Source organism: Leptosomus discolor, chromosome 1 (genome assembly GCF_034619465.1).
Source record: "Leptosomus discolor isolate bLepDis1 chromosome 1, bLepDis1.hap2, whole genome shotgun sequence".
Classification (NCBI taxonomy): Eukaryota; Metazoa; Chordata; class Aves; order Leptosomiformes; family Leptosomidae; genus Leptosomus; species Leptosomus discolor.
In genome coordinates, this window is record NC_141391.1 from 860307 (window position 1) to 884642 (window position 24336).

Consider the following 24336-nt stretch of genomic DNA (forward strand, 5'->3'; position numbering starts at 1 on the left):
CGTCTCTTTCAAATTTTGCGACATTTGGATGTTCGCAGAAAGGACGAGGCGTTTGCCCGTGTGTGCCAGGCTTTATTTCCCCCCGTTCCCCTCCAAACCACCCAGTGCACGGCAGGAGGGGACAAGGAGAAGGGACAAGCGCGAGCAGGTCACTTGTACGTGCAAGGGGTACGGTGTGGATGGGGTTCAGTCTCGGCCAAGGAGATGGGCAAACAACGTGAGGGTGTTTCACTGCTGAGCACGGGGGTACACGAGCAACCTCACAGCTCTGCCAGGGCACGGAGGGGTGGGCGGATGGGGCAGACAAGTGTCCGTGCGCATCCCTGCACGTGTTTATGTGGGGGTGTGGGGCAGGAAACACTGAGCCCCTTTTGCATTTCTACCTCCAAGCAGGTGAACAGTCTGAGCCTCTGCCTAGTCACAAGCGAAGAGCTACGATTTACCGGCTGGAAAAAAATGCAGAAATTTGGGGAAAAAAATCCTCAGGGACCTGACAAGCCGCCCAGGTAAACAAAGAAATCATCTGACGAGAGGCTTGAGAAAACCGAGGGTCTCGCTGTAACCAGGATACAGAATAATGCCGCTAATGACCGAATGGAACAACGCGCCGACCCGCTGCTGAGGCGCCGCGCTTGCAAAGGCGTCCCTCGCTCGTCTGAGGGGCGTTGCAAATCCCCAAGCTCACCGCGGCCAAGAATTACAGAACAAAACTAGGAACAACCCTTGCCAAAAGCAAGTCAGAGGTGGCGGCTGAGAAATAATCCCCCTTCTTTGTCGGGCCCTAGGAAGACGCTGGGCTATGAGGAATTTACATCTGTTCGACCCCATTTTCAAACAACAGAGCCCTGGTGACACCCCAAGGGCTCTTTCCTAAAGACACCGCTTGCTTTAATTCAGCTGAAAGTGGCTTAGATCTCGCTTGCATCTCTCCCCATCCTTTGTCTTCTGCTGCAAATGTCCAGACCCTGTCCAGTCGGAGAAAGCAAAGGAAGCTTTTAACTCTTTCAGCCCTGTTGCCTGGAGACAAGACGTTTCCTGGTGAGAAACTATGAGCAATTTCCAAAATGCTGTGGGGAGACCTGCAGGTCCAGGGGTCCTGGTCTTCCTGGGCTCTGCAACCCCCAGCATGGTCAGGGATGTGCATGGCTGGACCAAGGAGGGGAAGGTCCTTGCAGGGACATCCCGGGTCCAGAGATGATGTTTCAAGGTGTTTTGCGCCCTGCAGTCTTGTTCTGGTTGGGGCCCAGCCATGCCAGGGAGCTTTTTTGGGTTTTGCTGGTGGGAAGGGTCACGCCTGAGCCGTGGGGACACCCGAACACGTGGGACGCATTTTCTGCTCCCGGAAATTTCAGGCTAAACCCTGGAGCAGTTGTACTGCTCGTTCCCCAAGCAGTTGCGCTGCAAAGAGCCCCAGCTCTTTGCTTGTGGCTTCTTACGACAAGGAAAGCCCCACGTTCTGGGTTTCTTATGGACGAGTCGGCTCCTTGGAAGAGCTGACCAAGGAGTGAAGCAAAGCTCAGCTGGGTAATAAATATTCATGTCCTGCTCTGCTGTGGATATGTCATTTGATTTTTGCCTTTCTACTTCCTTAAGTCATGAGAGAAAAGTAACTACTTACAGAGGGCTTTGAAGTATTTTGGTTAAATGAGAGAGGGATCAGAGATCTCCAGACAGTCAGGAGGAGCCGAGAGAGATGCATCTCCTTGCTGTGTATAGCTAAATTAAAATCTGTGGCTTGTTTTGGGGAAAAGCAGAATCTCTGAAGTACTAAACTAGCCAAGCAGCAGGTGACATGCCTGAACACGGAGCTCTGATCTCCACAGCCCACATCCTGATACCCGGATCAGCCTTATGCACGCAGTGGTCCTGGTTACCAACAGACGGTTGAATTAAGAGGTAAAACAGAGTGCTGCCATATATCCTGAAGCCATTCGGGCTCTACAGACCTCATCCAGCCCTGAGTTGATCTTTACCCCTCCCCAAAAGTGTTCAGGACCCCCATGCCCCTCTCAGCCTCCTCTGATGCTTTGGAAACGAAGAGGAAAGCAACCATGGTCAGTGTATTTCTCGTCCTTCAGAACTTTGTGGGTCTCCCAGGCTTGGCACAGGGTTTGTTTTCACCCAACGTCACTAGTGCCCATGGTATGGCCAGGGCAGTGAGTCCTCACCCCATCTGGGCACTGGATCCAGTTTGGGCTCCTCAGTATCAGGCGGAACACGACAGATGGGAGTGAGCCCAGTGAGGCCACCAAGCAAGAGGGGCGGGAGCTTGGCCTGTGGAAGGAGAGGCTGAGAGCTGGGTGAGTGCAGCGGGAGTGATGGCGAAGGTGTCTCTCTGCAGATCCCTGCTGGGATGGTGGGGAGAAGAAGACAGAGGTGGGCTCTCCTCAGAGGTGCCCAGTGATGAGACAAGAGCTGGCAGCCTGAGCTGGGAGAAAAGAAACTCCTGTAAGACACAAGGAAGTGAGGTTTTCCCTATGAAGGTGGTCAAACTCTGGAAGAGGAGTCTGAGGACAGGGAGGAATCTCCATCCTTGGAGACAGTCAAACCTCACCTGGACGTGACCAGCAGCAACTGGATCTTGTTGGCCTTGCTTTGACCGGGGAGTTGGAGCAGACACCCCAGAGACCGCTTCCATCCAGACTCTATGGCCTCACCTGGCTTTCACCCTCTAAATGTTGGGTGCTGAAATCCAAACCGCATGGCCCAGGATCCCTGCAGTCGTGGCAGGGAACACAAACTTCCACGATGAATTTCTCTAGCTTAGGTTAGCTGTCTAGCTCAGAAAGAGGCAAAATGCTCTCTGCGAGCGTTGGGATCTCTCCAAGGAAGACTTGAACCTCGCGGAAGTGGTTGAGGGCCAAGAAAGGCCCGTTTTGGCCCAGCTTAGCGCCTCAGACTGCACCCAAGCCTCAGACAGACGGGGATCCATCTCTGAAGGTCTCAGCTTGCTCTTTGCCAGCCCCGTTGTCCTGCTCTGCTCCTTTCCTCTTGCTCTCTCTTCCTGTCGCTGTCTACATTCTGACAGGGGAACTGCAGATGCAGATGACCGTGAAAAAAGGTACATCCCTTGGCTCTGCACTGCTTTGCAGGTAGGTGCTGATCTCATCGTGGTCAGCCCCATCCTCGCTAAAGGGTCTTGCTGCTGTTGGAGCATCCTTCACAACCCTTAATCGTCACGGGATCATCTCAGGGCCGGAAGGAAATAGAACCAAACCCAAACCCCAACCTTGTGACGGAGCTAGGCTGGTGTAAAACCCACCAGGACAAAGTGGGAAGAAGGACTGTAGCTTTCCAGTGACTTCCCATGGGTCTGGGCTGGAAATGGAGAAGGGAAGAGTCATCCTGCTGTGTCTGTGAGGGACCAGCACAGCTTGCAGTGTCCTTCTTGCAGAAAGCAGTCACGCTATGGGTACAACCTCACATCACGTCTGTCCTCATAGTGTCACAATCTCCATCTTCCCTGCGCTGGGGGAAGTGATTACATGGGATGGGAAGGATTTCTACTGGGAAATGAGAAGATGCAGGTTTGTTCCCAGGCTTTCTGTGTAACATTCAGCAAGTCATCCAAGCTCTCCCTGTCTGGACATGGGTGATGATTTGCTGTTTGAGAGCAATGATAGCGGTGGAGGAAAGTTCCTACGTGAACTGCTCCATGGCAGGACCCACCCACTAAAAGGCCCATCCCATTTCTCCTGCAGCCACACGTTTCTCTGGCCGCTTCTCCTTTTCCTTCTCTTGTTCTCTTTGCTGACTTGTGTTTCGGTTGGGGATAGGCTGGGGTGGGTGCTCTCCTGGGGAGCATCGGAGAGGTCATCCCCGAGCTGTGACGGCAGGCACGGCAGGGACCTCTGGGACCGCCCGGCGCTGATCACCAGCAATCCCTACAACTCCCACGTTAGCACCTCCTGGGAAATTTTGCTGCCGTTTAATTTACCCTTATTGTTTAATTCTCACCTCCACGGCTTTGAAACCTTATTTTTCTCCATTTTTGTAAGTTTAATTTCTCCTTTAGCCCATGAAGTCCAGGGTCCCCCTTTGTAATAGAGGAGAAATGCTCCTGAGGAGATGGGGGGCTCATACCAGCCCCACCTTATTATGGGTATTTTTCTTCATTTTCATGTCATTACAGCTCGCTGGTGATCTCCTGGGGTCAGCCACCATCCCCTTCCCCTGACACGACATTTCTCCTTATTTCCTGACATACTCAGGCACTCGCACGCGTGTGGTCCACGATACAGTTCCAGCCACATTCTCCTTGGCTTTTTCCTTCTCAGCTATTTATAGTCACTTATCCGATCTCCTATGGCTTGCATTTAGCCTGGGAACATTAAGTTCCTTTAATCCCTCAATAGGTCATCCTCTGTAATCCCTTTATCAGCGGCCCTGGAGGCTCCCATCATCAATGTCCATCTCCGAGCACGGGGAGGAACCCACAAAGCCCCGACTCACCGAGCCGTAGGCTTGGCGAGGCCCCAAGCCAGCGCGGTGGGGTATGGTGACTTCACGAGCAGGGCAGGCTGGGCGTGGAAACGTGGCCACGCTCCAGGATCAGGGCTGGGGAAGCCTGACCCAGGGGACCTGAAGGGAGGCGTGCAAGGGGCGACGCCAAGGCACGTGCGGGAAGTCAGGACGCGGCGCGGCTGTCCTGCTCTGCCCGGCCAGGTGAGGTTGGTCACGGCTCCTTGCGGAGTCCCGTGCTGAAGCCCCACCACACATAGATCCTAGGGGACTTGGGGACCAACAGGAGAGCCAGAAGCTCGCTCCAGATCACTGCTCCTCTCCTACGATCTGTGATTATAGACGTCTCTCTCCCTCTCGATATCTGTGAGAGAGGTATAGATCAAATAGATATACGACAGCTATGAGATCGATGTATAGATAGACATCTATGATTATAGATAACCCTCTTTTTTTCCCCTAAGCTTCTCAGTCATTCATGTGTGCTCCTAGAGATTCCCACCAAACTGATTTCCCCTCCAGTGGGCAAAATCATTGGGAGAAAACTGAAGGTGTCTTTTGGGGAGTTGTCCAGTGGTTTCTCTGAGTCCCGTTCCTTCCTGACCCACTGCTCCACCAGCACGGGGTGTAGCTCCCCTGTGAGGTCCCCCTTGCTGGGCATCTTCCCACCACACCGAACCGCTGTGACACCATTGCACCAAGCGTGAGCCTTGTCCGTCCCCAGCTCCAGGCAAGAGCACGGGAGTGAGACAAGCCCACTGCTGACAGCTGCTATTTTTTTTTTTTTTTTAATGCGGATTCTTTAAAAATACAGTCTTTCAGGCTTGACTCCCCCTTCTACTTGTTGCAAAATCACTTCTGAAATCTGGCTGTGTCACACCGGTGAGTTTCTTCACGAAAGTTCATGTTCTTTGGAGCACTTGGATTATCGGTCCAATCCTTCTTTTCATGCGCTTCGGTTACTCTCTTTATGCAGCACTCTGGTACGGATTTTCTTTGGCTCCCATCCCGCTTGGCCTTAAAGCACCCTCCCAACCTACACGAATCATAAACTGACAAGGAAAACAAGAACACCGCAGGCAGCTCCTCGTTCCCGGCAGTTGTGTGTGATTATAAAATGATTTAAGGTGTGAGAAGCTGCTAAAAACCCCCTGGAAGTTGCTGCCTGCAGTGTTGTCGCGTTCTCTTGTCCCCAGTGACACGTGTTGGGGACAGGGGCAATTCAGACGAGTGTCAGCGCCTGCAAAGCTGCGCGGGCGCCTGGGCCAGCCCTGCCGTGGAGATAACCGTAGGTGAACAGAGCTTTCCTACCTCTAACTGGGGTCGGGTGGTGTTGGGCACACTTCACCAGGGGGTCTCCAGGTGTGGTCCCAGTCTTGCTTTGGAGCTGGAGTCTCACCTGCCTTTAGCCCATGAAGCCGATGTCCAGGGTCCCCCGCTGTAGTGGAGGGGAAATGCTCCTGAGGAGATACGGGGCTCATACCAGCCCCACCTTGTTGTGGGGTTTTGTTCTTCATTTTCACGTCCTTACAGCTCGCTGGTGATCTGGGAGCGATGGGATCAGCCGCCGTCCCCTTCCTGCGACACTCGCAGGGAGGTCGGTGATTAGGCAGGAACCAGGTGCCTCCCTTGGAGACGGCCACCACTTTATAGTGGGGGTTTTCCTAAATAAAACCACCTTCCCCTCCTATCAGGCCTTGCACTGAGCTGTGCCAGGCCGTTCCTACAACGCCAAAACGTTCTTCCTTACGGTAGCTGGCGGGTGTGTGGGCACAGGGTGGGGTGGGGGAGAATGCGTGCAGGCAGACCTGGTGAGGGGTCAGCTGGTGGGCCGAGAAAACAAGCCGACCCTTCTTTGTCACCAGATCCAGCAGAGAAAAACATAAATCTGGGCGAGCTCTTGCGGTGGCAGCACCCCCTCGCACCGCCCAGCTGGGCAGCGTGCTCTCCGCGCCGCCGCGGAACGCAGGGGAGATGCCCAGCCTGCCCCAGGGTGGTCTCCAGCAGCTGGAGCTGGGCTGAAGGGCGTCCTGGCTCCACCTGCGGATGCCAGGAGCAGCTTCACCAGGTCCCCTGTTAAGCAGCTCCTAATGTTGCCAACCTGCAGGGGTCAGGAAAACCCCTCCACACCCACCCAGTCAGCTCAGCAGAGACGTCCTTTATTAGCGGTGCGCACCGGGGACGTGGGGTCCTTCCCCAAGATGTCCCCTGCACGTTGCAGTCAACAGATATTTATACATTAAATCCATACAGATTCATGATCATCCTCTCAATGATTGGTTCTTCTTTCCTTGCTTCTGATGCAAATCAGCGCGCAGCCTCTGTCGTCGTCTTCTGTTGGTCCCTTGTGAGTAGGGGGTGTAATTTGGGTGGGTGGTCCGTGAGCCGGAGGTCTCGACCACTCCTCGAATTGACCGTGTTGTTCAGGGAACACGTCCTTGGCTCGCAGGCTCTTGGCTCGTACCTGCTTTGGTCATGATTCAAAGATTACACACAATGGGTACCACAATAAATCCTGTGTAGCAGACACCTTGGACAACACCACATTATCCTTGTTTCTGACCACTAGCAGATCATCGGTTAATGAACACCTCAGGTCTGGGACTTTACAGGGGTCTGCCAGCAGCATTGGCAATACAGATTTTATTTTATACTTGATTATTTATTCCATTTGAGACTTATTTTCCCAACATAATCATTAGTTTCTCCTATTAATATCTACTAGTTAGAATTTTTGATATTCAAATCAAGATGGGAAAAAAAAGAGGATTTCTAAGCAGTATCTTAAAATCCTCAATGTGGTGATTGCTGCAACACTAAAACATCCCGGTTATCATCGCGTGGGGGACACTCGGGGCTATTCCCTGCCTCAGCACCAGCAGATCCCAGCGTGGATGGGACTGGGAACGACCACCCGGGGCTCTGCCCAAAGTCAATGACGCTTCTGGGCGCTGCGAAACATCGAGCTTGCTCCGGTTTCACCCCACCATGGTGCCCTTTGCGTCACGCAAACTTTTTGGGCAGGATTCCGCCCCAGATTGGTACAGCCCGATGCCAAGTGACACCCGTGTCCTTGGCCGTCCCCAAGACCAACTTCGCGCCACGTGGCGTCACGCTCGGCCTCTCCAGAAGAGGCTGGAGAAGGAGAAAGCTCTCCCTGCTTTCTGCCGTGGGGGCCGTAATTGAAACACAGAGACGTTTTTATTTATTTAACTCCCTTCCTCTCTGAGAGGGGTTTGCAGCCAGCAAATCAATTTGCTTGATTAGAGCTAATGGGTTTTGCTTGACGTAAGCGATTAAATTATTTCCATAGCTGATTCCTGCAAGAGAACGGGCGGCCGTGCCTCCAGGTTTATATATAGCGATGGATTTCACTGCAGGAGAGGCTGAGCAAGTTGTTTTTTCGTTCTGCAGCTTCGACCTCCATCCAGGTCTGCCTGCTCTCTGCAGAGCAGCAAAGAGTCTCCTGATGCTGCAAAACCTCTCAGAGCCGTTTTGCCCGTGTCTTTTCTTACCCCAACAAACCTCCCCAAACCCGTGGGTACTGCCTGATGGAGCGTTTTTGTGTGAGACGAGAGCTCTTAGTGCAGCAAACCCCGGAACAGCAGCGCGGGCGCAATTCAGGAAACCGGCCAAGCATGTGCGGGGCCTCCGTGGGCATCATCTATCAGACCAAAACGGGGTTTACACCCTCAAAAATCACCGTGGCAGCTCTGAGATAAGTGAAATTACAGAGTATTTAAAAACAAGCACGTCCTTGAGGTTCGCCAGTCGACAAGCCTGATCCCGTCGCCGTCTTTTGATGGCACATCTTCCCTGCGGGCCTCGGGTCACCACCGTGAGGGGACGCTTTTCCAGTTTCCCTCGTCGCTGCTCCCGGTCATTTATTTATTTTTAACGCCACGGCCCATCGGATGCAAAAAGCCGTTTGCCCCCATCCCGCGCAGGGAGCGGGGCGTGCGGGAGCGCGGGGCTGGGGTCTGACAGCGGCGGTTTTGGGACGACTTTCCCACTTTTTGCATCCCAAGCCGACGGTTTCATCTGCTGCAAACGGGAAGGGCAGCGCAGCAAGAGCCCCCTGCCTTTGTTGTACCGGTTTTAAGGGTAAAAACCAGCCGAAAAAGCGGTGAGCGCTTCCATCGCGGGGGCTAGGGAGCCCCCGCCATGCTCACAGACGCAGCGCAGTGGTGCCTGAGAAAACCGGGGCTCTGTCCCAACCTGGGAGGTGCTCCGGAGCTTCCTAAATCTTTAATAATCCCCTCTTTTAATTGCACTGGGTGTAAAAGCAGGGGTGACGTGATCCTCGCGGACAAAGCCGCGTCTGCGTACAGACACCTCTAGCTGGAGGTTTGCGGGGGGCTTTTCGTCCGAAGGCAGCTCTTCCTTCAGCCGTCCCCATCAGCGGGGGCTCCAGCCCCACCTCTGAGAGGGGGTCCCACAAGTTACCTACAGGCAAGGACAGGAGGAAGCAAATCCGGGCAAAGACCAGCAAAAAAAAAAAAGACCCCAAACCCTCAGGAAAAAAAACCCCTCCAAGACTCACGACGGGGATGCAAAGCGTTGGATTAAAGAAGCGACCCCAGCAGGAGTCACCCCGCTTTTCGCCCCCGCAGCCGCCCTCGCTGCCCGGTGGGAATTGCTTTTTCTCCTTGTGAACCAGCATCCGAGCGCGCGGAGCTGGGAGGCACTGGCATCACTGGTTTTACTGGAGTTATGCTCCCGGCGGGAATGCTGGGAAATAAAACCTGGTCGCTTCAGGTGTGGGGTCTTCTCCACGGGGTGGGGGCGGTTGGGGTGAGAAGGGCCTTCGTGGAGCCCAGAGAGGAGAGAAAGATTGGGGGAGGGGGGCAGGTGGGGGCAAGGCTGGAAAGGAGTGGGGCCAGGGGGGTCGGGGTGGTGTTTGGGGTCGGGGTGGCATTTGGGGTCAGGGGGCGTTTGGGGTCGGGAAGCGTTTGAGGTTGGGGTGGCATTTGGGGTTGGGGGGGCGTTTGGGGTCGAGGGGGCATTTGGGGTTGGGGGCGTTTGGGGTCGAGGGCTCGTTTGGGGTCAGGGTGGCATTTGGGGTCGTGGATCCGCCCCGGGAACAGGGGTCCTGAGGCAGCATCAGCGGGGGGGGGGGGGGAGGTGGGTTTTGCAGCTGCAAGTCTGCACCGAAAGGTGCGACCCCTCCCCCTCAGCCAGAGGAAAGGGGGAGATGGGGGGGGGGGGGGGGGTACGCGGCCTTGCACACGCGTGTGCTTGGCTCGAGCCGTGGAAGCCCCGCAGGGAGGGGCAGGGGGTGGGCGGCTGGCCACGCAACGGCTCGTGGGCGCTGCGCGTGCGTCTGGGCACACGCGTGTGCACACGTGTGTAGGGGTGGGGGCGCGTGGGGGTGCGCACCTGTCTGTGTCTGTGTGTGCGTGCACAGGCGTGTAGGTGGACATACGTGTGCGTGCAAGTATCTGCGCGTATGTAGGTAGGCATAAATGTGTGTGCAAGAACACGTGTGTGCATATGCTGTACACGCGTGTGCAAGGATCTGTGCATGTGTGTGCGCGCATGTGTGTGCAAGTATGTGTGTGCATATGCCTGTGTATGTGGCACGTGTGTGTGTGCTGGCGTACACGTATGTGTCAATGGGCCTGCCTGTGGTCCTGTTTGCATGTGTGAGCGTGTGTCTGTGCACATGCGTGTGCACACGGGTGTCTGTGAGCATGTGTGCACACAGTGTGCATGTGTGTGCCTGCATTTGTGCATGTGTGTGTACATGTTCATATGTGTGTGTGTACATGTGTGTGCATATGTGCACGTACATGGGAGCATATATGTGCGTGCATATGTGTGCATGTCTGCATATGTTCATATGCACGTGTGCAGCGTACATGCGTGTGCTTACGTATGCACATTTGCATGTGTGTGTGTGCATGTATGTGCACATGTGTGCTTGCATAAGCACATTTATTGCGGGTGTGTGCATGTGTGACTGGACATATGTGTGCGCACGTGTGTGCATGTGTGTGCGGGTGTACACACAGGTGTGTGTACATGCAGATGTGTGCACAAGCAGATGTGTGCACAAGCATGTGCATATATGCACGTGCATGTGTTTGCGTGTGCATATGCAGTGTGTGCACGTGTGTGTGTGTGCAAGTGTGAGCACAGCTCTGTGTGTGCATCCACATGTGTGGACAGCCGTGTCCAGTTGTGTGCACGTTCATGTGTGTGCATGTGTTCAGTTTTACACGTGTGTGCAAGTGTGCATGCATTGGTGTGCCGCCTGTGCATGTGGGTGCATTTTTATGATTGTACGCGTGTGTACATGGGTGCACAGGTGTGAGTGTACACGCATGTCTTTGCGTGTGCGTGTATGTGTGCACATGCATAGGTGTTCACATCTGCGTGCAGGTGTGAGTGTGCGTACACACGTACACATATGTGAGTGTATGCATGCATGTCTTGTGTGTGCACGTGTGTTTGTGTATGCGCGTGTGTGCATATGTGAGTGCAGGTGTGTGCACACAGATGCGTCTTGCATGTATGCTGGCATTGTGTGTATGCACATGTGAGTGTGCACACATGTATGTGAACGTGCATATATGTGCAAGCATGTGTGTCTCTTCACACATGTCTGCATGTGTATTGCATGTACATGTGCGTGTATGTATGTGACCATGTACATGCATGTTTGTGCAGGTATGTGTGCATGCACGTGTGCACAGCCATGTGCAGGTGTGCGTGCACGATCAGTGTGCGTGTGTGTGCTTGTATTTGTGTGTGGACACATGTGTTCATGTGTGCTGGCACGCCTTTGCACGCACGTATGTGTATCTGCATTCAGGCATCTGTGCGTGCTTGTGTACGTGCGTGTGTGTACACGTGCACACAGATCTGAGTGCATGTCTGTGTGCATGCGATTGTGCGTTTGTGTATGGGTGTGCACGCCTGCAGGTGGGTGTGCAGGTGTGTGGCTGTGCATGTGTGTGCATGCATGCATGGGCATGTCTGACGCGAGTGTGCCTGCGTGATTGTACGTGTGCACGCCTGCGCGGGCGTGTCTTGCACGTGTGAGTGCGCAAGTGTGTCTGTTGTGTGCGTGCACGTGTGTGACTGCTCATGCTCGTGCATGCATGCGCGGGTGTGTCTTGCACATGCGTGTGCATGTGACTGTGCATGTCTGCATGCACAGGTGTGTCTTGCACGTGTGCGTGCACGTGTGTGACTGCTCATGCGTGTGCATGCGTGCGCGGGTGTGTCTTGCACATGCGTGTGCATGTGACTGTGCATGCCTGCATGCATGGACGTGTCTTGCACGTGTGCGTGCACGTGTGTGCCCGCGCGTCCCTGTGCCCAGCCGCGCGCGCGCAGGCGCGTGCTCACACGCGTGTGCAACTCCCCCCCCCCCCCCCCCCCCCGTCCCGCCGTGTCCCCCCCCCCCCCAGCCCCTCTCCAGACAAGCCCCTCCTCCCCCAGCGAGACCCCGCCCCCTCCGGCGAAGGGCGGGTCTGCGCGCGCCCCCCTGCGCCGCGCCGGCCCCTCCCTCCCTCCCTCCTCGCGTGCGGCCGCGGGCGCGCGGAGCGGAGCGGAGCGGCGCGGGCGCGGGCGCGGGAGCGGGTGCGGGCGGCGCGGCGGGGCCGCCATGGCGTGGCCCTGCATCACCCGCGCCTGCTGCATCGCCCGGTTCTGGAACCAGCTGGACAAGGCGGACATCGCCGTCCCCCTCGTTTTCACCAAGTACTCGGAGGCCACCGAGCATCCCGCCGCCCCCGCGCCGCCGCCGCCGCACCCCCCCACCCGCCCCGCTGCCCCCATCGACACCCAGCCCGGCGGCGAGGCGGCGGCGGCGGCGGCAGCGGCGGGGGGGGAACCGGCTCCCGGCCCGGCTCGGCCCGGCCCGGCCCCTCACGCCTCCCCGCCCGCCGATTCGGTGATGCGACACGACTACAAGCCCTGGAAGGTGCAGCGCCCGGAGCCGAGCTGCAAGCCCAAGAGCGAGTACCAGCCCTCGGATACGCCCTTCGAGAAGGAGACGCAGTACCAGAAGGATTTCCGCGCCTGGCCCATCCCCAAGCGGGGCGACCACCCCTGGATCCCCAAACCGGGACCTTCCCCCGTCCTCGCCTTGGACCGCGGCTCCCCGGAGAAGCCGGCCCTGGAGAAGCGGCGGAAGGTGCTCCCCGAGAAGAAAGAGGAAGACCCCGAGGGGGAGGATGAGCCTGCCAGAGCGATGCGGGCCGGGGACGGGAGGGAGAAGGGTCGGAAGAAGGCGGAGGAGGCGGGCGGGCCGCCGCCGGACGCGGGCAGGGGCAGGGCGGCCGCCGATGCTCTCAACAGGCAGATCAAGGAGGAGGTGGCGGCGGGGGTCAGCTCGTCCTACAGGTAAGGCACCCCCCCCCCCCCCCCCCCCGACCCCCCCAACCCGCCGGCTCCTCGCCAGCCCTTCTCTTGCCCGTCCCCCACCCTGGGAGCTGGGTGAATGCGGGGCGGGGGCGTCCTTAGAATTCCCCAATTCCCCCCCCCCCTTCGCTGGGTGTCGGTGATGGGGCGCTGTGCAGGTGGTGAACCCCCGGGGCCTTTTTGGGCGGCGGGGGGGGAGGGGGCGGGGTTTGCAGCAGGTTCGAGTGTGTGTGTTTGTGTCGTGTCCCCCCCTCAACTGCACCCCGAAATTCAGAGGCGCCCATCACCTTGATGTCCTTTCCCCCCCCCCCTCCCTCCACCGCAACGCCAAATTCAGAGGCGCCCATCACCTTGGTTTTGGGCAGGGGAGGGTTTTGGGGTCGCTTCCCTGGGATGGGCAGGTTGCCGCTGGTCCTTTCCAAGCCCCGCATCCCTTGGGGCGGCCAACCCGAAGGACCAGCATCCCGCCTGCATCCCTGCATCCCGCCCGCATCCCTGCATCCCGCCCACTTCGCTGCGTCCCGAGGGTCCCACGCAGCACCCCAGGGTGGTGTCCCCAAGACAAAGCGCCCTGGGGACGCGGCGGGCTGAGGGTCACACGCATCTTAGGCCGCTTGGGTGGGGCAGCCTTCGGATGCTGCCATGTTTAACGCAGCGCACATCCCTGTGTGTCCGTCCGCCACCCCCGCCCCCCCCATCATCACCCCCCCCCCCCCCGGGCTACAAAGAGGCGCCCTTATTTCACCCCTGTTTGGGATTCGGAGCGCCGAACTCCTTGCCGCAAGGTGCAGTTGTTGTTTCCCTTCTGGGTGGAAGGGGTTGGACGTGTCGGGAAGGCGAAACAAAAGTGATGGGGCGGCCGCCCCTGCGCCTACATTCGCACGGAGGGTTTGCTGCGATTGGGTTTTCCAGAGCTTTCTGTGGCAGAGCCCACCGCCGCTGGGGTGGAGGTGGCGGAGAGCAAAGCCGGGGTTTGTCGTGACCGAAGTGTAACCGCAGCCCTCTTTGCCGTCCCCGTGTGAATGCCGAGGTGATGATGCCTTTGAATGTTCGATTTTCTTCCCTAGGGAGGTTCAGAGGTGACGCCCTGCCTCCAAACAGGTAGTAAAGTCATGCAGGTTTCGAGTGAAGCTGGCTTTTGACTCCTCTGTCCCCCCAGTGACCGTGTGGCACGGCAGACCTGGCAGTCATCGTCTTTCCCGTGTCCCTGGGTGGGAAATGGTTCAAGCAGTGAGATTCTGATTTTTGCTGTAGCTCAGCGGCGGCTCTGGCTCTTGCTGGGGGTGCGAGTGATGCGGCGGGCTCAGGCGCAGCCAGGTGTGACGGCGGCGGTCGGCTGAGACGTGGGAAAACAGCCAGGGATTTTCGGGGTCTCTGTTTTGGGAGGATGGGGGGTGTGGGGAAGGGGTTTTCCAGAAGCGACGCAGTCCTTTAGTCTGTTTTGGGCAGCCGTGATTTTGGACTCAGCGTTTTGGCTGGTCACCTTTCAAGCTCTGGGCTTACGGCAGCGGCGGCAGGGCTGAAGCAGAAAGGGCCGGAGAGCTGTTGTGTTGCTCTCTTCCACCGGTGCAAAGGATAATGAGGCCTGGTTGCGTGTTGAAATGCGGATTGCTCGCCCTCCCATCCCTCCACGTACCATCCTTGATGTCTGCTCCACCAAATTCGTACGGCCACAGTTGCAGCAGGGCGGGCCGGGCTGGGTTTCCTCCCCAAGCAAAGGGGTTGGGTGAGCTCAGATGTTGAACCCAAGAGGAACTTGGAGGCTTCAGCCCTCCCTGTGCTGCTCCTCATCTTTCAGGACGCCCTTAGGGCTTCTCTTTCCCCTTGGGTCCTCATCTGCTCTCCCACCTCCCTTGTTTTTCTTCCTTGCAGCGTATTGCAGGAGAAGTGTTTGCTCTGACGCTCAGCCCTGGAACATAAGCGCCTCTTCATTAATGCATAAGTGATGTTGTGGCTAATTGTTCTAATTTTCCGTTCAGAGTAGGCATCTGTTAAGTATTGTTTGGGTTCTTTTTAAAAGTCAAAAATTCCCCAAATCCTTATTACTCTCAGGAACCTTGCTGCTCACAGGAGTCCCTGCTAGGTGGGTTTCGAACATCTCCAAGCGTGGAGACTTATTTGGGCAACCTTTTGGGCCACCCAGCAGCCAAAATTATCTCCTGGGCCTTGTCCTCTGTGGCCTCTGCTGGGCTTGTGCACGGATGAAGGCTCCCCAGCAGCAGAGGGCAGGGGGAGATCTCCTTACAGCCCTCTGCCACCGCTGCAAACCAGCGAAATGTGGTGCTTCCAGGCTGGGAGACAATTCCTTGGTGAAACCAAAGAGCACACCAGTAATGGTCTTTCAACTCGCCCTGTCCCCCTGTGTGTTATTTCCAGGTGAGGGAATAGAGCACGGGATAAACAACGAGCCCGAGGTCATGGGGGAAGTCCACGCTGAAGGGAGGAATTCCCTTTTCTAACCCCTTCATACCAAGACAAATTAATATTGCAGAGACCGTGACCTCCTCCCAGGCGATGCCCAGCGGAGGTGGCCGGGGAGGGCGGAGGCCGCTCCCAGCCCGAGGGATGGATGATTTGTTTGCGTCAGCGTTTGAGCCCCGGAGCCTTCGGCGAGGCCAGGGCAGCAGCGGCGGGGCTGTGCGGGGCTGCAAGAGACCGCCTGTGCCCGGAGAGCCTACGGAATAAATAGGATTTTTTAGTGTTACTTATATTATTCATCCTTACATTATTCGTCTGTCTTTATATTTTCATCTTTATTCATATGCAGTTATTAAATATCTATTTTTATATATAAGGATTTATTTATGTATTTATGCCCAAATAGATTCCCTTGGCAAACCAAGGGAAACAGCAGGAGGACGTGCTCGTTCCTAATGGTTTCCAAAGGTTAAGTGACTTCCATGGCAAGATCTGGGTTGAAGCCGTCGCCAGCAAGTAGGGTTGGAGGAGATTGAGTCAGGCGTGGTGGCATCTGGTTGCCAATTAGCGCCCTGGGACGGTTCCTCTTTGACCGCGGGGAAACTGAGGCAGAGGAGCCGAGTGACCTACCCGAGCCCCTGCACCGTGGTCGGGGCTGGGCCGGGGTCACAGCGTGGCTCCAGGGCGTCCTTCTGCTCTTTGCTGCTGTTCTTCTGGGCTCGAGGTGCTGGAAGCCACCGCTGAGACCGGGTGTGATGCAGGTTTGAGCACCGAGGTGCTTCTTGCCTCAGTTTCCCTCCCCAACGCGCCTGCTGCTCGAGCAGCGCTGCGGGGGCGGGTTGCAGCTCCCTTCGCCCACCTCTCCTCTGCAGTCCTGCTTCTCGGGGTGGCCTCTGGACCCCGAGGGACCAAGGAAGGAGCAGGACATCCTTCGGCCAGTGGGAGCACGAGGTGTATGTGGCTGATCTTCTGGGTAGGAGGCAGAGCCCGGCCTGGGGGCTTTTCAGCTCCATGGGGAGCTGTGGTTGGAGGCTGGAGGCTTTTGTTCAATCATCTGCTGTCCCATGGGAGGATCTGGTGGCATCGTTGAGGGTTTTATCTGTGTTGGGCGCAGAGGGGGCCCTGGTGACCCCAGCACTTGAGTGCTTGGGAGGGTGTTTTGCTCGCTGAGCTCCTGGCGGGGATGGGCAGAGCTCTTCTCCCTGCTGCGTCGGGGGGTGGAGGGGGCTGGGGTTGACCCTGGGGGTCTGGGAGCAGAGAGAGGAGGTACGAGGTGCTGACAGTGGTGTTTGCTGGCCGAAGTGGAACAATTTGATGCGCGTTTGGCGAAAATGCAAGAAGGAACGAGTGTTTTCATGGTGGAAAAATGTTAGAATTAGGTGTTTCCTGGGTGGTTTTCCCCCCTTCTTCCTCTTTGTCTTGCATTCTTCTCCTTTTGTTACTTTTATTTGCTGAAGAAAAAAGATATAAAGGGGAAAGGGGAAATTTCACCGCCTTTGCAGAGCGTCAAAATGAGTAGTAAGGCGATGAATTTTCCCCAGAGGAGTAATAATGCAAAACCTAGGCTTCAAGTTCTTCACCAAAAAGAGCTCTTTTTTTTTTTTTTTTACCAAAGCAATTTTTTTTTTTTTTCCCCACCACCGTTTGCCTTTCCTAGCAGAGGAAACAAAACAAGGAAGGCTTCAATGGAAAATTTTGGACTGCCTGTGGTATTAATGAATTGCCTGTTGCTAACGTTCTGTCATTCATCTCGAGCCCTGGAGGTACGAGGGATGTGGAGCAAATGAGAATTCGTAGTAGCTATAGAGATGAATGAGTCAGCGCTGGCGACTTGCTGTGTGTTTTGCTGAGATACAGAGGAGGTAATTTAGGGAAGGGTGTCCACCCAGGAGGGCTGGAGCAAGCTGTGCGAGGGCAGGGAATCCGTCCTCCATTGTTAGGGTTGTGGGAACGTAGGGCTGGAAGGACCTCCTGGGATCAGCTGGTCCGCATCCCGTTTCTGGGGAAGGGGATGGTGTTTCTAGACCACACCAGGCTGATTTTATCGAACCTGTTCTTGAAAATCTCCAGGGGAGGACATGTCCCACCTTGGTGAGACAGTAGCGTTGCTTGTGCTGTCAGATCTGCCGGGTTTGGTGGGAATTTTTCCATTGCCTTCTGAAATTGTGGATCATGTGCGTAGGCTGGGCCTGTATTAGTAAATTAACAGTTCCAGGACAGGCTCCTGGGCACGGGGACGGGATCATCTACGCTCTCCAGCGGCTGAAAGAGTCCTTAGCCGGGTTCCCAGCCTGGGGTTGGGCGTGGGTACGAGCCGAGAGCAGATCCCGACAAGCAGCTTGGGTGCCACCACCTTGTTTTGGGGGTGAAAGGGGTTTAGTCGTGCGGGCGTGGGCTCTCCCAGGCTTCGGTGCTAGAGCACGTTCCTGGGCAGGTTTCATTTCCCAGCGTCATTTCGGCTCCGAGCGCCCAGTTTGGATGAGAGCGCTGCTAAAGTAGCGCACGTGGGCGAATGGATCCCGTTGTGCTCTCGGCTGGAAGGGAAGGGGCAGGATGTTTTCTTCTGGAAAAGGCGGTTCGAAGAGATGTTTGGCAGCGTTGGCTAAGGCTGAGCTCTGGCTCAGCAGTTACGGGGTACGTACCTTTAGCGGCAGGAGGAGACACGACGTCTGCTGGTGCCACAAGGACCGGTGATACGGGTGTGTGATAACCACGCGTGGAGGAAGCCCTTGTGTTTAGTAAGATGTGAAGAGGAGGCAGCTATCCTGCCACGCTCTGCATCTTGAGCCCCTCTGGATCTAGTCCACCAGCTGAGGAAGGCTGGTAGTATCTCCAAGTCGGAGTGTTTGCCCATCTATTCCCTGCCACGTTAAGGTGGACGATATCCAGCCCCAGAAGCCGACTGGGAGCTGCTCAGCGGTGTGGGCAATACTGGATTTTGCTGCTTTGACTGGGCGCGAGCTGGAGCTGGGCTTGTGCGCTGTAGGACGGGGTTGAGCAGGAGGAAGAGGTGGAGGTGGCATCCAGGTGATGGAGACAATGTACTTGAGTGATTTTTCTTCTGCTCCTGCTCATCTCTGTCACTTCGGCAGGGACCTTTAGGCCCACGGGACTGGATAGGGACCCTCTGAACCAGTGAGTCCAATTATTTAGTTTGTGGTTTAGTCTTTCCAAGTAGTGCCCGAGGCTCTGTCTCGGAAGTAGGGAATTAGCTGGAAGGGTGTGCTGAGACCTCGGTCTGATGCTTTGCAGCCATCATCTCATTTCCAGTCCGAGTCAATGGGCAGTTTGTCATTTGCTGTGTTGTTGGCGCTGGGTTACTTAGTGCTTGTCTCCTGACTGGAGGTCACTGCTCAGTGTCTCCAAGTACAGTGCCCACACCGTTTGGCTCTGTGGCTGGCAAGTCAAAGTTCTTCAGTCTCCTTTTTACGCCCTGTATCAGCCATTTCTGTCCGGCTCTCCCTGGATGAAACCACGGGTTCTTAAACCCAGATGCAGACTGTTGCCCTTTGGAGTCTCCGTCTCTCCTGAGACTCCCACGTTGTGTTTGTGGACATCATGAATCCTTCACCCTTTGATAACCAGGACCTCCATGTCGTTCTCCTTCTTAGGCGGTTACAGCCTTGGAGCTCCCATCCTGCAGCAAAAATTCCTGGTGATGAGCCTAGAATTCAGTGCTAATGATTTCCATCCCGTTTTGAACACAGCGGTCAAGGTCAATCCCTTTCTTCCTCTCTGGTATCCCGAACCTCCTCTGTATGGGTGCCGCCTACAACGTTGTGTCATTAGGAGGTCTCAGCAGCGCTGCCCTACTTTTTTGTGCCAAAGCCAACCTTAAAAATGTTAAACACTGCTAACCTCCTTCCAGGCTGCACCTCGGCCTTCCAGCACTCATCGTCGTCATTTCCCTTTCCCAGTTTCTGCTGATGTTCATATTCACTGGCTTAATTAAGAGTTTCCCACGTGGCCCTGTATCACATGCTTTGCTGAAACCAGATCGATTTTCACATTTCTTTTGTCTGCTTAGTCAGTTATCCTGCCAAAGGACACGTCAAACATCTCTCCTTCTCCCCGTCTGGCCACTGCTGTGTCTGTTTAGCCCACCAGCTCCTCGTGGCCGCAGGAGCAGATGCTGTAGAGCAGTCCCTGCTTTCACTTGGCAGCTTCAAGCTACTGCTGTAACACAAACAATAAATAAGGAGAAGAGGAGAGGGATCAGTTCTTGGCCAAATAAATCACCAACCGCCGTTGCAAATTTGTCTTCTCTCACACATGGAGCATGACCTTCGCTTCTCCTGTCTCCTACCGGCTGAACAAGCCTTCACTTTCTGAGTGCTTCTGCACCCCGTCCTCCATCAATCTTGTTTTCCTTCGCTTGTAGCTGAACGTATTCGCAGCGTTAATGCTGAAACCTTCAGATAAGCCTTGCTGCACCGGGGCAGGAGCACGGCTGCTCTCCTGCGAGCGTGACCATCAGCACCAGCCAGGAGGGGAGAGGCAGTTTGAGGAAAGTTTTGTAGGATGGAGGTTTTATTTTGCTTGATTTATATCTCAGCATTCTGGATATCCTTCCGATGCCCTTTGTATTTTTATACATACACACACGCAAACCAAGCTGTTCACCAAGCTACTGCTTTAACCTCCGACTCGCCTCTCCTCCCCAGCCCAACGTTGCGGGTGTTTTACAGCGAACACGTTTTGCTCTCTATTAATAACTCCTTTTGCTCCAACGGTGCCTTCACCTGAAGGGACCCTGCAGCACTTTGCAAGCGTGCTGTGCATACGGAGAGGCTCCTGCCGCTTCGGGGACCTGGCTGCAAGCTGTGCTGTTGAGACTGCAAACCAGGCTGCTTTGGTGCCGGCAAGGTGCGGAGGCTGCCTTTTGGTTTTTCTTCTGTTTTTTAAAATTCTAATTTTTTTTTTTTTTTTTTTTTAAATTTTTGATGGAGCTGTAGTTCAGTTTTGCAAAGGAGGATGAGTTTAAGGGATGTTTTCGGCTTGACGGGTGGGTTGTCTGAAAGGATGTGCTGCTCCCGCCTGGAAAGCAGGGGGCTGGCTCCAGCGGTTAAAATCCCTGCGGCCCCCATGACACCAGCAGCGTTACCCAGGGGAGAGGGTCCGGCCGCCCCTGTCCGTGAGGGTGCCGCCTGCCCAGAAAGACACCTTGAAGAGGGGAACGTAACCGGTGGTCCCAGGGGAGCAGCTTGTTTCGGAGAGCACAGAGCGGGGCAGCAAATACTCCTGCCTCGCAGCCCGCCCGAGTCGTGCGGCTGGGGACGGTGCTGCGTGGTGCCGAGCCAGCCGGCGGTGAGCAGCGTGCCCTGTGCAGGGCTGGGCTGGCGTTGGGGTACAGCCCGGGGTCCCCAGCATCCCCATCCCTCTACATCTGCGGGGGCTCACCAGGGTCTCTCTCTTCCAGGCTGCAATTCAGGAGCTCAGGAGCACAAAGTAATATCCCCGCGATTCAGGAGCAGAAGGTAATATCCCTGGCGGGTATTTTTATTTATCATTTTATTCTCATGAGAGAATCCCCCAGCTTGTCCCTGCTGCCAGCAGATTTGTAAAACCTTGCTGTTTGCTTGTTTGGAGCGTGGTTGCTTGACGCCAGGCTTTACATTCATCTGGTTTTAACTCCAAAAATACCGCCACAGGGCTGTAAACGGATGATTTTGGCGCCGGTTGCTCCATCTCAGCTGCACAGGCAGGGAAATCCAGGCTGCCGCGAGCTGCAGGCTGGCTCCCGGCAGCCCCGCGTCGGCCCGTAGGACTCCCGCTGCCTGCAGTCAGCGTTCTCCTGCGCGCCGACGTCCTCCCCAGGTCAACGAGCTCACGCACGGTTTCATCCGCCCGGCCTCGCGGGTGCTGCCTTGGGAAGTGGCCAGAGATTTCCCACTGAAATACTTCGCAAGGTCGCTGGTGCCCTGCTGGTGTGGCTTGGCTGCTGCTTCTCTTTTCTCCTTCTTTAAAAGGGTTGAAGGTGTGTGGGGCTGTGCGTTTGCTTTTGGTTCTTAGTAGTTCGGAAAGGGAGTGAGAATGAAGGTGTTTAAAGAAAGCAGTGGCCTTTTGCAGTGGAGTTGTGTGTTGTTTGCAAAGGGCAGGGTTATTCTGCTCGTAGAAATCAATAGGGCTGTTCCCAAGAGTGCCGGCGTTGGCGCTGGGGTCTCAGCTCAGCCCAAAGCCCAGATCAGATCTCCTTTCTCTCCCCAAAGCCCTGCAGGACCAGCATGTCCTCGGGCAGGATCTCCGCTCTATCGTGGGATTAAAAGCTCATGCCCTGGTGTTGGTATCTTGGATTTCCTTCTCCGTGCTCATCCCAGTCTTGCTCCCCTTGCACAAGGTATGAACTTTGTGGGACTCCTGTGCCTAAGGGCTAGCTGTCAATTAAATGGTGCTTATGTACAATTAATTATTAGGTGACTTAGTTAATGTTTTCTTCCACTTTGTCCTTTTTCTCCTGATTCCTTCCCATGGAATCAGCTACAGAAGGTATTATGGCCACGCAGGTGGAGAGGAAGATGAGCAGAGAGCTCGTCTCCCAAAGAAGGGGATCCAGTCTATTTCTTCCAAAGCAAAGATGAGGAGACGTCTTCGAAAGCATACGTTCATGGGGAGCTGGGCAGTTTGGGTTTTCCAGAAATCCAGTTAGACCAGCCAAAAACTTGGCTTTGGGAAGGTTGGAGCTGGCCAGGCCAGTGGGCTGCAGTAAAGAAACCTCAGTTTCATGTCTGGGTGCAAGAGGAGAGGTTATCCAGGCGCAGCAGGAGGAGATTCTTCAGGTTCAGCTCTGACTGCCGAGCCTCAGGCTTCCTCCCACATTTCACTTTGCCTTTCACCTTGAAGGAGGCTGCGCATCTGCTCTCGGGCGGGCAGCTTTGCCTGAAAGAAATCAGCGCCTCACGCTCTGGTGGGCTGGAAACACCGGCAGGGCCGTGAACCCTGACCGATCCCGTTCGCAGGTTTGGTCAGCAGCGGGGCTGGTGGTTGGTTTGTTGGCGGAGACCTTCAAGGAGAAGCTGCAGGTGCTCTGAGGGTGCCATTTCACTGCAGGAGGGGGTCCCTTTCCCTTCCCACGTCCACTGGTGATGGTGGAGCTGGAGCTCCATCAGCCTGAGCCCCAGCGGGAGGCTGAAAGGATGCTCGGTGACTTGCAAACTCTTTTGCAACCTCAGCCACGCTTTGCTACCAGTGCAACCGAGAAAACTCCGCATCGGTGGAGTTCTGAAACTAAGCGGGGGATTAGCTGCAAAGGTCTGAGTTTTTGGCTTTGATGGGTTTGTGGAGGCCAGCGTGCTGGGTGGCAGATCAGGACTCTGACCGTGCTTCGTGTTCGCGTTGTTTGGGTATAAAATGGGTGCGCAGGGGGTCTGAGGTGGGGGAAGAAAGGGGAGATCAGAGGTTGCAAGCGCAAGATGCCGTGAGGGTGTGGAAAGCCCTGGGTTGGGTTTGCGTGGGGCTGATGCGCCGTGGCTGGGCGACAGCCCCCCGCCGGGTACCCCGCGCATCCAGGGGACGGGACGGACGCGCCAGCCTCAGCCGTGGCAGAGCTTGTCGCGGTGTTGGCCAGTAGCCATGGCAACTTGCGCGGGGGATTCACGGTGTTGGCAAGCAGCCTGGCGGAGCGGGGCGGGGGGCACAAGGAAAACCCCGTGTTCTCTCCGGTTGGGTTTCGGCTGCACCGTCGGGCAGAGCCGGGGAGATGCCGTCGTTGGGAGTTGCGGTGCCTTTTCCTCCGTCGGCGGGGTGAAAGCCTCGGCAGCGTTGGAGCAGAGCTTGAGTGCGGGATGCTGTAAGGGGAGAGGGGGCTTTGTGGTGTCTTGTGGAAACGCTCCCACCGCTCTGGATAGCCCGCAGGGCTGGAAGGGTCTGCTGTGCTTGGCCGGTGTGATTTCTAGGATGACGTAGAACAGGTTATTTCAGCCATCGACGGGCTGTAACATCTCCAGAAAGCTGGCCGGCCTTCAGGGGAGATGCGAAGGTCCATCGCTTGATCCCGCCCCAGACTGTGGTCTGAATTGGATGGGTTTTGAGGTTCTCCCCAGCCCTGTTTGCCACGATTCCACTTCTTGCTTGTTCTGGGGCTGCTAACGTACGTGATGATCCCTGTCCATGGATGAAAAAGAGGTTTCTCTTTTATGACCAGTTGTGATTTGTCTCTCGGTGGCTGCTCTGGGAGCTGGAAACCCTCAGAAAACACAGGCACATCTGTTGGCTTAGAGGATGGTGTGCTGGTTGGGCTTCTGCTGGTACCTCCGGTTGCATCTGAAGTCTGGGTGACGCTTTCGGTCAGCTCTTGCAAAGCCTCGCTCCTGGAGTTAGGTGGTTACGGGAAGCTCGCAGCTTCAGTGTAGTCCAAGGGTCTCGCAGCGTGGTGCGAGGCACCAAAGCTGGTTGTGAGCAACTGGAAGATGTTTCTTTAAACTCAATGTGCCGTTGCTGTGAGTCGCAGCCAGGCACGTCTGTCCAACCCTTCCTGTCTCAATGGCTGGTCTTCTGGTGGCTCTTCAGCACGTCTGGTAGCGTTTCAGCGGTGACATACACATCGTCATCTTTTTCACTCCCTGTTGGGGAGGAGGGGTGCTCCCAGAAGGTCATGCTAGGATCTGGAAACCAGGGTTTTGACCATGTCACGCTGATGTTTGGAATGGAAATGGGGTGGGAAGCCAAAGTGGATGATGTGTAAAATTGGAAGGGGGTCAGGGCATGGCGCTTTCACGTGAGGCTTTTGACGTGATGCAAAATAGGGGGAAACAGAGGCTTGTATGGTTGTGATGGCATGGAAAGGGCTAGAACGTCTGTTGCATGCTGCTGTACGGGCCGCTGTCGTAGCCTCTTCGCTCCAATGCCAGGGGGAGCTATAAGCACCGAAATAGGCAGAGGATGTATTTTATTTTAAGGTCTCAAAATGCTTGCAAACAATCCTGATTGAACCTGTTTCTGGATTTCATCAGACACCATCTTTAGCCCGTGTGAGTGTTGCTCAGTGCAAGACCAGAGGCCGGTAGTGTCCAGGTTTGGGGCTGCGCCCTTGGTATCGAAGCTGTGTGGATGTGTTATGCAGAAGATGAAACAGGGGAATCACTGTGA

The 24336-nt window shown here is 55.7% G+C and overlaps 1 protein-coding gene across 1 annotated transcript in view; it reads left to right on the forward strand.

Annotated features, from left to right (window-relative positions):
* Nucleotides 1-12076: 12076 nt before the first annotated feature.
* MAP6 (microtubule associated protein 6) overlaps nucleotides 12077-24336 on the forward strand; it is a 32071-nt gene continuing 19811 nt past the window's right edge. Inside the window, exon 1 of the mRNA XM_086481586.1 lies at nucleotides 12077-12816. Within this exon, the coding sequence (XP_086337712.1) occupies nucleotides 12077-12816 (740 nt within the window). The remainder of the gene's footprint in view (nucleotides 12817-24336) is intronic.